The sequence below is a fragment of the Trachinotus anak genome, unplaced genomic scaffold, assembly GCF_046630095.1.
Source record: "Trachinotus anak isolate AG129_WGS33_773 ecotype Australia unplaced genomic scaffold, CSIRO_AGI_Tana_v1 ptg000016l, whole genome shotgun sequence".
NCBI classification, from domain to species: Eukaryota; Metazoa; Chordata; class Actinopteri; order Carangiformes; family Carangidae; genus Trachinotus; species Trachinotus anak.
The window spans coordinates 1,613,403-1,627,923 of record NW_027273867.1 but is presented as its reverse complement, the minus strand read 5'-3'; the positions used below and the strand labels follow the sequence as shown (position 1 = coordinate 1,627,923).

At 39.9% G+C, this 14,521-nt stretch overlaps 1 protein-coding gene across 1 annotated transcript in view; it reads right to left on the bottom strand.

Annotated features, from left to right (window-relative positions):
• Window positions 1–508: 508 nt before the first annotated feature.
• Window positions 509–14,521, bottom strand: part of nxph1 (neurexophilin 1) — a 55,665-nt gene continuing 41,652 nt past the window's right edge. Inside the window, exon 2 of the mRNA XM_071500928.1 lies at window positions 509–2,542. Within this exon, the coding sequence (XP_071357029.1) occupies window positions 1,805–2,542 (738 nt within the window). The 3' untranslated portion in view covers window positions 509–1,804. The remainder of the gene's footprint in view (window positions 2,543–14,521) is intronic.

Genomic DNA, 14,521 nt, shown 5'->3' with positions numbered 1-14,521 from the left:
ATGCAGAGGCCAAATAATGTGTTCTCAGAGCACTTCTTATTTTGATGATAAAAAACAAACATCCAGGACTAAACTGAGAGCAGGGGAAGCTCCATTTTCCTTTTTGTGGAGTGATCACTTGTAGATTCACCATCTGTCTCTCCACTCTCTTTCCCTTTAATTCTTCCTGTTGCTACCCAGCTGTCCACTTTGATACTCCAGTTTTCACCATGGCATCGTGTGAAACCAATGTAGCCAACCAGTGACTGAGCATTAGCATTTAGGATCATAAGATAAAATATAAATAAAAACTTAGACACTTTCAGTCCTAACAGTTTTTAAAATGTTTTTTTCTTTTTTTATGTCTAATTCTCCTCTCTGTCTGTCTGTCTGTCTGTCTATTACTACACACTGGTGCCTCGTGTTGTAGCCTTTTCTCCTTCCACACCTGACAGGTACAGTGATATGTCACCGGACTTCAACAAATCATTACTGACTCATTAGGACAACAAGACTCAGTGTACCAGCATTCAGTTGATAAAATTTAATTCATATGTACATCTCCAATCCCCAGCTCCCCCCCAGTAAAGAAAATTTCAGTGAATACTTTTAATATATTTAGTCAGTTTTACAGCGTATGTACAGGATTGCCGTTTTCATGAAATTCACATTTAGGGTAGCAACATCATTTTCTTTGCTAGAGGAATCAAGAACGAGCATAAATGGAGGGAACAAGAGGACTTAGCAGGAAGGGGAATACAGCTCATGGGGGCATGTATAGAAGCAGCGCAATTGGGATAAACTATGTACAATACAAACCATTCATACAAATTAGGCTCTAAGATATAGAATTCAATACATTACATTTGATATATTAAGTGACAATGAGCAAGCCCCATCTCCCTGAACAAATCACTGATCAGTCAGTCAGGTAATCAGACATTCAATCAGCCGAGAATGAAGCAATAACCCAACAAACTCAACATCTGTCTGCACTAGCAGGAACACGGCTGAGGAGTGACAGTGTTACAGTGTCTGTTACCACATTTTCTCCCCTGAATGAGACTTGCCTGGGGGAGACGTCTGCTCAGTCCAAGCTCACCCCTAGATAGATAAGACCACCTCACATTTCTAAAAGCATCAAACTCACATTTAAATCTCCACTGTCTTTTTCAGATGCCTTGCAGGTTTTGTAAAAACATCTGAGCTAGCTATTTTTTTTTTTTTTATCATTCTTTTTAAATGAGGAGTTAATTTTGTTTTCTAGTTATGCAGGATGAACTGCAGAGCATAAATAGCACAGCAGGGGCAAACAGTCAATATGTTGTTGTCCAGAGAGTTCATGTATTTTATAGCAAATATGCTAAGAGAGGAAAACAAAGTTACGAACTTCTAGTTTAATAAGGAATGTGAACTAAATATGCAAACAGCAAAGGGCACAGTTTAATTGGGATAAAAAAATAAATTTAAAAAACCCAAAACAAATCAAAAACAAATAACCAATAAGCCCCTGTTATCTATACATTGTTCAAAAGGGATAAAATATAATTCAGCAACAAAATTCTAACTGATGTAATTATAGTAAACAGAGTTATTCAGGCCATTTTCAGCATATTTCTGTTTTATACCTTCTTGAACAACAGCTGACAATTAAAACTCCCTCAGAATTCATTAAACGTTACATTGGAAAATCATTTGGGATGCCTGCCCCACTGGTGTGGACATGTTTAGGGACATAACAGCTAACATACACATTTCTCTGGAATGGGTAGTAGCCCAAATCTGTGCTCTGCTCGTCCATGGTGAAAGTGAGCGTGTGGTACTGTCACCCAGAGGGGAAGTAGGGTGTGTCACTATGGTAGTTGTAGTCTGGACACACTTTCTGCACCAGTTTGTAGTCGGTGCTGTAGAAGGAAATGAAGATGCAGATGACTTTGAAAGGCTTGGAGCAGAGCCAGGAAACATGGCTCTGGGTCTGTTCCTGGTAGCAGGTCTTGGATGGATCAAAGTTGCAGAGAGTGTTCTTGGCACCTTTCTCCACCTTCTCGTACTCAATGCGGCAATTGAAGGACTTTGAGTCCTTTGCGTCGATGACAGACTGCTGTGATGCCACATCGAACTCAACTATCTTGGTGGGTGGGACCAAGCTGACCGACACGTTGCCCTGACCTGTGGAGTTGTGGCGGAAGTAGACACTGAAGGTGCCATTACCATGATCCACAATTTTACCAGTGATCAGCAAGTTGAGTTTGACCGTCTTGATGTTGGAGTGGAAGTCCCCCCAGCCGAACATCTTTTTGAATTTTCCTGTCTTAACCATGGGCCGCCGTTTAGCCCGCGGCCGTGAGTCCTGCAGGTCTGTGGAGTTCCTCAGCCAGTCCCACAGGTCCTGCTCCGAGTAGGGCTCTGGAGTGTCATAGTGAAGGTCCAAGGCTGTGCTGTTTTCTTTACCATGCAGAGTCTGTGACAGCAGCCTACTGATTGACATATCCTTACTGCTATCTGTCCATATGTGCTTTAGCGTTGATTTGGGGCTTCCTGCCTTGACATGGGCACTTGTAACCTGGGGAGGAGAGAAAAAAGTATATATCAGCTGATGTATGTTTCACCTGGTTGGCTACATTTCTCCGTGAGTCTCCTGTTAGCTTTGTGAAACCTGCAGTAACATGGTGTGTATATCTGAGGCCTAACAAATGTGTTGAATTAATTTCTTTCCTCATGATAAAAATTTGCAGTTGCAGTTTCTTGAATGATTTGATATTGCAAAGCTTGCTAGTTTTCTTTGGTAACAATTCCTTATGGTGATATAATAATGTCCTTATAATTTCCAAGAATTTTCACTGTAAAATCTGTGTAATTTAGAATTAATCATAGGTAAAATTCTGTCCAATAAATGAATTCCAATCATTTTTTTGTTTTTTGGGTCCAATATTTTTTTTATTTTTTTTTGTTTGGTCAACAGAACATGCAAAAATGTGAAATTTGTTAACAAGCAAGCATGACAATTCATCATATAGAGAGCATAAAGTTATCCAATGAATATTTGCTTTGGTTCTGCTATGTTTGTGTGTTTATTTGTAATAGTTCGGAAACTATGTCTTTTACCCTTCACTTTCACATTACTGCACTTCTTGGTAAGTTACCACCACCAACAGTGCGCTAAAGGAGTGAGTACTATACCATGTGCTTGTGTGCGTGGTAATTGAGACGTCATGCAATCAAGGAGGAGACCAGCTCATCAAAATATTTCTGCACTTGAACACTGGTGGTCAAACACTCATGTACCTTTAATTCACAGCACAGCTCCGCCTCTCTGTCATTCTGAGAACAGGTCTGATCAGCCAGAGTAAGTGAAACTACCTTTGTGGGTATAGAGATCTTTAAAAAGAGCTGTCTCTTTGAATTTTTAACAACATCCAACAGCTTTTCCAAATCCACCTTACAGCTCATTTTTGATATCAAGGTGATCAGTGCTACATGTACATGGTTAGGGCGCTGTGGTTTTTTAAAAGACTTACTGGACAGTTGGGTGTGTTCCCATTCACAGGGCAGAAAGGGGGTTTCAGTTTAACGCCCTAGAGGGGCTTTTGCTGGCTCTGCCAACACAAGAACATATTTCTGTAGTGGGTGAAGTGATGCATCATGAGAAATTACTTATCTTTATCATCTATATCATTCAGGAAATATCGACTTTTACATTCAAGCACCAATCAAATATATTCCATGGGGGTTAAAGATAATCAATCTTTTTGCTTCAAGCTTCAATTTCATATAATGATAGCAGGCAGCTCCAAACTGGGAATTATAGTGCAACAAGCTGAGCGAAAAAGAGAATACAGCAATCAAAATAAAACATATTGTTCCCATCTCCTCCCTCTGTCAGATAGAGGGAATATCTGCTGGCTCACACAGTTAAAGGCATTGACTGTTCAGCCGGGAAAGACCAGACAATTAACTAGTGCCCCTTGAATTGATGATGATTGATGAACTCAAGGGTTTTCACTATTTAGTGCCAATGAGTGGAATTAGGTTCATATAGGCCCCACTGGAGGTATGTGACATTGATTGCCTGATTTCTACTGTAAGGCATGACAGCAGATTCTTCTTGCTGAGATTTTTGCATTTTGCTGGTTGACCCCAGGATCGATACTTGGAAAATAAGGTTTCACTGCCAATGCATTGGCCCTTTGAATTGAATTGCCTCACAGAGTGTCTCTCAGGACCATAGCAACATTCAGTCACCTTTACACATACTATTACCAGGAGAATATACCTGTACTATAACGTATGTCAAAGCAACCCTGTTTCCTACACATTACATTTCTATAGAATTTTGTAGGAAATATTAGTCCTGGCTGGGTTATGTTTAAAGGTAATGTATTTTTGAAAGAATAAAGCTCAATATTTATAATAATTATATTATAATTCAATTATAAATATTAATAATAGTATTTAACTGTAGCTGAGTCACTTGGGGGAGGATGGTGGACATTGTAACCACACGTTTGTCACACCAGGACCAGGGTTTGCACCCAGAGTCTCTGTTGTGGTTTAAAATGGTAAATGGACTGCTTATATAGTGCTTATTGACCCCTCAAAGCTCTTTATAATGTGAGCCAGATTCATCCATTCACACACACAGTCATACAAGCGCTTACATCCACACGTGGAGCTTCTACCATTCACACACACTCATACACCATCAGAGGTAATTTGGGGTTCAGTGCCTTGGACAAGGACACTTCGACATGCAGACTGGAGGAGCCGCGTATTGAACCACCAACCTTGTGGACGGTGGTGGTCGACCCACTCTACCTCCTACGCCACAGCCCCCCCTTCCCCGGCCTTAGGCAATAAAAAAAAGTGTGTTTACTGCCTAAACCGTCAATAAAAACACTTTGGTTAAGGATAGGGAAGGCTCATGGTTTTTGTTAAACCTAAATAAGCACATTGCATCTGAAGTCACTCCTCATCAACCAGACCACAATCTCTCCCTAACCTTAACCAAGTGCTGTGGGTGCCTAAAGATACAGTTAAAAAATGTAGCAGATCAGCTATGGTGGTGGAAGACAAATATGCTGTCTGTGATCATTTTACTGATATGTTCACTATCAACATATGTGTGACTTAGGCCCTGTTAAGGCATTCAATTAATATGCAACTTGGGTGGTCCAATCACAAGTGGACAGGTGTACATCAGTTCATATCTGGCATTAGAATGCGTCTCCACATGCATCTCCAGTGACCACTCGTGATCGGATCTCACTTCCCTGCTCTATATGCAAATAAACATGTATGCATTGATGTTTTTAGCCAGTGCAACTATGACAGATGGGTCTGTTGTCAATGTGTGTGAGAGAGAGATGGAAAGAGCAAGGGAGTGGGGTAAGGAGGGGTTGGGCGAATCACTGCACTCATTTTAAAAATGTAGTGGGATAATTAGACTGTGGAAAAGGACATCAACTGAGTAGACAGTCCTTCAATGTGGTCCAGGACACATTTGCATTCAAACTGCTAAAAGAATGATGAGTGATCGGTGCAGTGTCAGCAGTAATGCAGATGTTGGTCTTCATGGTGAAGAGGGATCTGAGCTGGAAAGCAAAGCTCTCAATTCACCAGTCGATCTATGTTCCAGCCCTCACCTATACTCATAAACCAGAAGTAGTGACCAGAAGAATGAGATCCCGGATTACAGTGACCCAGTTTGTGATTTTCATGGGCAGGGTCTCAAGGTGCAACTGAGGTGAGGAGCGACTGAGTGTGTCTGGATTGGGAATCTCAGAGTTGCATATCTGCCGAGATCGCAGATGAAAGCAGACAAAATGGGTTTCCCCTGTAGGTTGTGTGGTCTCAGCCTTAGAGGTAGGGTGAGGGGCTTGGATATTCAGTGTGAGCTCAGAGTAGAACACCTGCTCTTTCACACTGAAAGCAAAAGAGAAGCAACTTGATCCCATTGTGAAGGAAGTTGCAGCTGCAGTGTCAGGGTTGCAGCAGTGTAAAGGAGATGCTGTAGGAGAAGCTGCAGCTGAAGCAGTGGGAGAGAGAACAGGTGAGGCTGTCACCCCTGTTGTAGAACTGGTTGAACTCATTGGCCCCGTCCTCATCACCTGATGTTGCCTGGCTGTTCTTCTCTCTATAGCCAGTGATGGTCCTCATCCCCTTCCACACCTCTCTAGTGTTGTTGTGTTGCAGCTTCCTCTCTACCTTCCTTTTGTGGCCCTCCTTCACCTGCTTTAATCTCCCCTTCAGCTCATGTTGCACACACCTACACTTCTCCCTGTCTCCAGAGGAGGGTCTTGATGTTACTGGTGATCCAGGGTTTGTTGTTTGGAAAGCAGCATACAGTTCTTGTTGGTATTACAGTGTGCATACAGTAGTTCATGTAGTTATGTTAATGATGTTATACTGGAAAGTATCAGGATCAGTTGTGATTTTGGTGATTCTGGCATTACATAGTATCAGACTGAATGATAAAATGCTCTGCAGTGGGGTGCACAGGCAGCTGCCAAGTAAACAAGAACGACAGTGAGTGGCTCTGTCAAAACAGCCAGAGTTTGACAACTGGATTTACAGAGGACAGTCAGTCTGTTGTATCACTGTCTGGTATGTTAAGCTGCCTTTTCGGCTAACCTCCTGTAAGTGTTACCATGGTAACTGTAAACATCAAAGATGGTGACAGCCTCAGCCTCAAAATGCTTTGAAGATAAAAAATGAGGCTAAATTTCACTGATGAAAACCGGACTTAAATTAGCTTAAATTCATTTTGACTAAAACTAGCAATCATAATAGAAATGTGATGAAGAAAATACCACAGTACCAAAATTAAGAGTAATCATTAGAGACCAAGCTGTAGGTATCACCAGTACAAACCAATGAATAAAGTGTCAGTTTGAAAAGGTATAAAATTCAGTATATCCAGACCTACACTGAGTACAGACTGTTGAATAACAAACCTCAGCCCCTGGAGAATATGTTCTACATTAGACATGAAGAAAATCAAAAGTGAAGAAACAAACAGAAGCTGATTGAAGTTAAAAGCCCACTCAGTAGAGCTGAAGAGGATCTCAGGGGATCTATCTGTAGCCTGAAGGTTGAGACTCAGAGAGCACTTGGCTGTGTGAGGCAGACACACTCAGCAATCATTTCCTATTCAAACAGGTGAGGTGCCCCTCTCATGCTGAAGAATATCACAGTGTGGTGGATTGTGAGGATTACATTGGAATGGATTTATGATAATGCGACTACTTATAAAGATGATCTGGAAAAGTCCCTTTCTAATAGTCCAGTAGAATTTATTTAAAAAATGAACATAAAACACAGGACAAAGTGCCTGAAATGCAGCTGGAATCTTCTCTCTTCCTCTTTTAGTTGTAATAGAAATTCAGTTTTCAGTTCAGCTGTAGAAAGCAACATAAAAACTATGATACACACCAGCAGTAACAACTTATTTCATTACATGTGAACCAGTAGAGGAGGACAACTTATGGACCTAAAAAGTATCTTCAATAAAAGTATCAATAATTAATAAAAAGTAGTTCAATGTGTTACATTTTATGTTACAGAGAGATTATTATTTGATGCATCAATATGTATGCAGCATTTTTAGGATGTCATATTATACTATTGTTTTTTATTATATTTATTATATTATAGCATTGTACCACTAGTTAAAATAATAATGTACAGGAATACATCATGTTCCATATGGACATTACACACTCTCAATCTAATCCACAAAGTAGCTATGGCTATCAAATATATGTAGAGAAGGAAAAAGTACAGTGAGAGGTAGAAGTTTTGTTTAAAATTAAAACACTTAGTTACAACAAGGACAGAGTATTGCAGGTCCAGATTGAAAGGCCCAGGGTTGGAAAAAAAAACACGACATTGGGTGAAAATGCAGGAGCCACCACAGAGCTCTTACCATTTCAGGTTTTAATTGGGCTTTAGTGCTGCATGTTACTAAACAAATTTGCAATTAATAACAACATGAGAGTCACGATTCCCTTGGCAGTTCCCCGCTTCCTTTAGCATTTGCTGAAATCTATAGTGCACAGCTGTTGTTAGCCTGATATATAAACTGAAATGCTGTTTTGTTTGACCCCGTTCTTTCAGTCTGAGGTTCTTTTCCCCAGTTTCTGTTTGGAAGGGGTTTTTTTGCATTGCCCCAACCAATTAGAAGTGAGCAATGATCTTTCTCAGTCACCAGTAGCAGCTGCTAGTTAGGAGTTCGTGTAATGTTTTTCACAAACATTTAAGAAACATGCCAATTTTAAAATTGTTATATGTTTAAGTTGACTTAAAACAACCTGTATAAGTGCATTAATCTTACACTAAACACCTGTCACCATTTATATGTGCATTAACCTGTTAAGTGCCTTGAGATAATGTATGTTGTGATTTGCACTAATCAAATGAAAATTGAATTGAATTCATGTAGGAAGATAATAAGCCTTTTCTTAATCCTGCTCAAAAGACTCTGATTGGTCAGTTCTTTTGTCCAACGAGTTCTCAGGCCCGAACATCATGCAGTATATTTTGGCTGAGGGCCAGTGGGTGTGCTGGATCCTGAAGTTGCCAGCTGTGGCACGCTCACCTAAGGGAACAGTGCATCTGGTAAACACGGCCAGCAGTGCAGCTAGCACAGGCCTTGCAGATACCTGACTAACAGCCAGAGAGCCAGTTGGTTGCCTCCAGGCAAGGAAGACTGCTGGGCAAGTCGAACAGCTCTGTCTCTGTCTGTACTCCTCAGACGAGACATGACTTCTTTACTAAAGTCTTTGTCTTTGACTGTAATTTCATAATTCTAAATGCCGCTGTGACTCAGCTCTTAGGCTGGGAATTAAGCTTTTTTATTTTATATATATAGTATATTTGTGTGGAAACAAGGGAGCTCAGATCCTCAGTCTGTTGATGACTCATTCATTAACCAGACATAAAAGCCCATAAAAGCTGCATGCTGGTTTACAGTGCTGTGAGACTTTGCTGCAGATTCAAGTGAATTATATTAGTTTTTGTTTAAAACAGAAGTTACCTCAGGACACTTAAACCCCTATTATTTACAAAGACCCAACATGAGAGAGAGAGAGAGAGAGAGGGATCCTCCTTCCCAATGCCTCACCTGTTCTTTTCATATTACTTGACCTTTTGATTTTAGCTTTATACACACTGTGTGTCTGTATATGTGTGTGTGTGTGTGTGTGTGTGTGTGTGTGTGTGTGTGTGTGTGTGTGTGTGTGTGGTGTAAGCTGTCTTATAACCACCAATGCACTCTCTGACTGACTATCATCACTGACAATCAATTAGAGCCATCTCTCAGACCACACCACATACATGATGCTGTGCTGACTGTATGCATTGAGACAGGCTCATAATGTTTACATTACTATGACAATAATGTCACGGTGTCATACATCTACAACTACTGTCTACTTGGGGAAGAAAAAGTAAACCAGCCTTTAAATCAGGGTTCACAGCATGACATGAATCCAACATGGCCGTCAGCACAGGGGTGGACTGGTAATCTGAATGTTCTGTCAAAGCCCAGAATGGCTGGTGGAATTCTAACATTCTACTGTCATTAAAGACCCAGACTGTGCCAAAATGTTAATCAGCCAACAGTTTTTATTTAGTGAAAATGTGAGTACAACACACATCCGGATCGTACTGTGAGATAAATATCAGTCAGGTTGTGTGGTCAACAGGGGAGAAGTCAAATGCATGTTGACTAGTACTTTCATGCCACTGGGAAAAAGTATTTTCAGTGTTAATGAATGATCTCAGCTTTGTTTTTGTGAGTACTTAGGGAGCAAATTTTTGAGGGTGGACTTCTGGAATTTGGCAAAAAACAGCCACAAATATGACTGAAAATAGAATCTGATGGAAAGCTGAGCCACACTGAAACTGGACCTGAGTGGAGAAAGAGGACAGAAGAGTCAGAATGCCTGTGGACAGGAGAGAACTGGAGACTTCACCAAAATATAAATTGAGTTTTACGAGGTGAAGGACCTCAAGTCCAGTGGGAAATGGTCATTGAACAAACAAACCATTTTTTATTTGTATTATTTGTAATTGATGAAATGTGTTTGTGTTGTATTATAGTCAGGACTACTGAACTTTATCATTGTGTGCTGCCCACACAGACACTCAGCACACCTCCCTGTCTGAACTAATTTAAAATTTCCCAGTGTCATATTTATTCTCAGTAGTCAGGCAATTTCTGATTGGTTATAGCTTGAAGAGGTAGATGTGTGTTTGATACCTGTATCCAGAGGTTTTGATGTTAATATAAACTTTTAAAAGTGATCTGTCAGTGAGTGTTTTGTGGTTGATTTGTCTGAGTAGGTAAAAGACTTTGCTACAGCATCTTTAAGAGATGGATATAAAAGATAGATAAGATGTGCCATGTAGTCATGTAAGTATATGATTTATGTACATTGTTTAATTTTAATTTGAACATAAATCTGTTGCCTAAATGCCATCTAATTTTCTTTTCTTTTTTTTTTAATTATTTAATTAAAGCAGTGTGACATGTCTGTGTGTGCTGCAAGCACTGGGCTGCTCTAGTTCAAACTTAAAGATTTAAGATTTAAAATGTGTAGGTAGACTGCAGGGATGGATGCCGTCTTACAAGCAAGCAACTTCCTGGTTGCTCCTGGTCTTCCTTAAATTTTTATTAAGTCCTCTCTGAATATTCCTTATTTTCACAAGCTCCCCACTCTTAATGCATTTTTTTCTCACACAGGGCTGCTTTTGTGCTGTTTTGTGAAGGTTTATGCATTTCGCCCTTGTTGATTGCTTGAATACCTGCAGGTGTGTAATGATGGTTTCCCCTTTCAGCTTCCCATTTCCAGTCATAAATTGAGTGGAAATAGGAAATTGCTCCGGGGTTGTGACAGTTCCTCCAATCTGCCAATCACAGCAGAGGAGGTGGGCTTTACTCTCGACGCACAGAGCGGATTTTGCACGCATTTACTTGTGTGCTGTAGCAAAAAGTCAGCAGGACAAGAAAGAGCATGAGCTACAGCATTCAACAAGTTGTGATTTATACAGTGTCTTAATCCAGGTTCTTATCAAACACATCACTGTCATTAACCTTTCTCACTGCAAACAAACAGCATCTATCTATCTATCTACCTATCTATCTATCTATCTGTCCCTCCTTTTCCACTGCTTACATTATTTTTCCATGCAATTATATGAAAAGGATATAAACAATCAATATTCCATGCATGAGAAGTCAATTCCACCATCACTTTATCACATGACCATAAATAAGATTGTGGGACTCGTGACGAATAGTTTTTAATAAAGGATCAAAATCCCTGCACTAGAGATCATCTTTTTCATTCCTTAAAAACTTGGGCCCGTATTCACAAAGCATTTTATCTTAACACTCAGAGTCCTCCTAAGTCGCACTAAAAGTTTCTAACTTAAAGTTTTCTCCTAAATCCTCTTCACAAAGCTGTTGAGACCAACTTTTACTCAGGAAAAGCAAAAACTCCTAAGGTAAGAGTGTGACTCAGTTGCTATGGCTTATGTTGATCTTTGCCACTTTGCAACAATGTCAATTCAATTCAATTAAATTTTATTTGTATAGCGCCAAATCATAATATACATTATCTCAAGGCACTTTACAGGGTCAGGTCAAGACCTTACTTTGTTACAGAGAAAAAACCCAACAGTTCCCACAAAGAGCAAGCGCTTGGCGACAGGGGGGAGGAAAAACTCCCTTTTAACAGGAAGAAACCTCCAACAGAACCGGGCTCAGGGTGGGCGGCCGTCAATGCGTTCCATCTGTGGCACCCATCAAATCTAGACCGGCAACTGCCATGAAGCTGCTTTATTTCTCTGTAGTTGGCGAATACCTAAAGGGAAACATATGAATTGTTCTATGATGTGGGTTCTACAGCGCATTCATTGTTTTTGTGAATCGAGTGGCTTACAGACAGCTGGGAGATCTCCAAGTTGTCAGCTTTGCAGAGTTGCATTTTTCCCTGTTGCCAAGCAGCGTTGTGAGGCGACTGCAGCCCTTTTACGATTCTTTGTGATTCAGTCTGGTGAGTTAGGAGTCTTCTCGACTATTTCTAACTTCTCCTAGACATAGGTGCTACTTTTAGAGCTGACAGGCTTTGTGAATTACTCTTAGTCAAAAAACCCCAAGAACTAGGAGTTCTAAAGTTAGGAGTGACATGCCCATTATTTTTAGAGTTTCTCCTAAAGTTAGAAGCTACTTTTAGGCTTAAGATGCAAATATATTTGTGAATATGGGCCCTGGTGTCTAAATTACCCACAGTGCAACTCAAACTCCCACAATTCAATCGGAGATCAGACTGTAGCCACAAGCCTGAAGCAGAGATGAGGAGCCTCTCAGACTGGTTCAACACATGTCCAGAAGCTCGCTGCAAGATTTCAGTCCCAGCATTTTAGTTGAGGTGTAGGAATTCACGGTACTCATGTACACATTTCTTTTTTCAGAAGCAGTTTTGTGCAGTTTTACACATTTTACCCTTGGTAGTAGTTTATTACACTGAAAGCATATTATGCTTTTCATTTGAGAACTCACAATTCCTTACATTCAGCTGCACGTGCAGGGTTGCCATGTAAAGTGTCCTGAGCAGTTTGGGCCAATAACAAGTTATCATACTTTTTGATGTAGTCACGATTTTTGAAGTAATTTCTGCAAAATATAATAATATACAGTATATGATAATAACAGACTCTATATTAGACAGGCTCAAAAGCTCAGTGTTCCTTGTGTGGTGCCATATAGGTCTAATGTGGTGAATTTCCAACTGTCTGTCCAGCTTGTGGGGCAGCAGACTGTGGACATTTGAACAGTTTAGTACAATCTCATTATTAGGTTTTTATGATAAAACATAAGTGGTAGCTGTTCAGCACTTGGATACTGTTCATATATGTTTGCTTGTGATATTGTTGGACTCTAAATACGGTTGTCACAAGAACCGATACTTCCGGTAACAATTCGATACCAACATGTAAAAAATACATCGATACCTGCTTTTTTCTGGAACCGTCAGAACCGAATATTCAACTTTTCCCGCGGCGAGCCGTGTCGATTCTTGGCGGAAGTGACGGGGCAGTGTCCGCGTGTGAGCAGCACAGAGCAGTCAGCGGCGCTGAGATAACAATAACAATGGCTTCAGCAGGTGGGAGTGGAAACAACACGTCGGCTCCGTGACGAAACAGGTACGAAGAGTCGCGAGTGGAAATATTTTGCATTGGAGGCGGAAGAATACGGAGCAATTCTAGACACAAACAAGCCGACATGCAAACAGTGGCTGGTGTTAGAGGTTTTAGTGATGTGAGATCAGGCTCCACACCACTGTTGTTTAGTTATTTATCTGCATATTTATAAGAAGAAGAATATTGTTTGTTTTATATACTTGAAGGCTCCATGCCACTGCTGTTCTTTTTTGAATGTAAATAGTTGAATATTGTTGTTATTTATTACCATAAAGCACAGTATTGCTTGTTTTCATAGTGGTATTAAATACCTGACAGTTTAAAGCAGTTTTCAATAAATTAGTGAATTTAAAAGTACATGGGCTCTGTTTTATTTTTGTTTTTTTTTTTTTTTTTTTTAATCATGGTATCGAATTAGTATAGAGAATGGTGGAAAATCACAGGTATTGGTATCGATTACTGAAATTCTGGTATCGTGACAACCCTAACTCTAAACAAATCTATTATTTTAAGTCCATGAATACATGTGTGTAGGGAGGTCTGTCAAGTCTTTCAACAATTATTGTTATTTCACAGTCTGTATAACAGCACCTATTTGTTCTCTCTGTTTGCCTAAAAAGGTGAAGACTAACATGTAACAGGGAGGATTTTCATCAGGAAACTCTAAAGTTTGAAATATGTTTCTATGTCTGCATTATTACTATGAACATGCACCAGCAACATCTGCATGATGTTCTGGGGTATAGTCTCATAGGAAGTCCTGTGCAGATAGTCTGTTTACCATGAACAAGGACATATGCACCTAAAAGACTAAAGTTGTGTAAAGCTTGTAGAGTTGGTACACTACACATGTAGCCATGGTAGGAAAAATGTGTACTTCTGTCACATATGGACCCTGAGAAATATGGATTTGTTATTTTGATTTTTTGCAAAAATTACATTTAACTAATTCTAAATGTTTCTGTAGGGATGGCACAGAGATTTTTGGAGTCATAAAGCAACACAAAAGTATCATGTTTAACAGGACTGACTGATGAATGACTGATAATGTCATCTTGTCAGAAAGAAGGTGCTTGTTGGTTTTGCCGAACTCCATAACATCACACAATTTAACACAACACAACAAAAGAAGAGATTATGGAATTATAAACTGTCATTTGATTGCATTTTGGAATGGAACAACTAATCACAGGGTGGATAACTGGCTTCTGACAGCACAAAAGAATACTAACAAATACAGTGAGAGAGTATTTGTCAGCCTTGTTATATTCCCCAATACACCATCATCCTAAACCAAAGAGACACCTCAAACTGCAGAAAGGTTCAAATCTTTCAC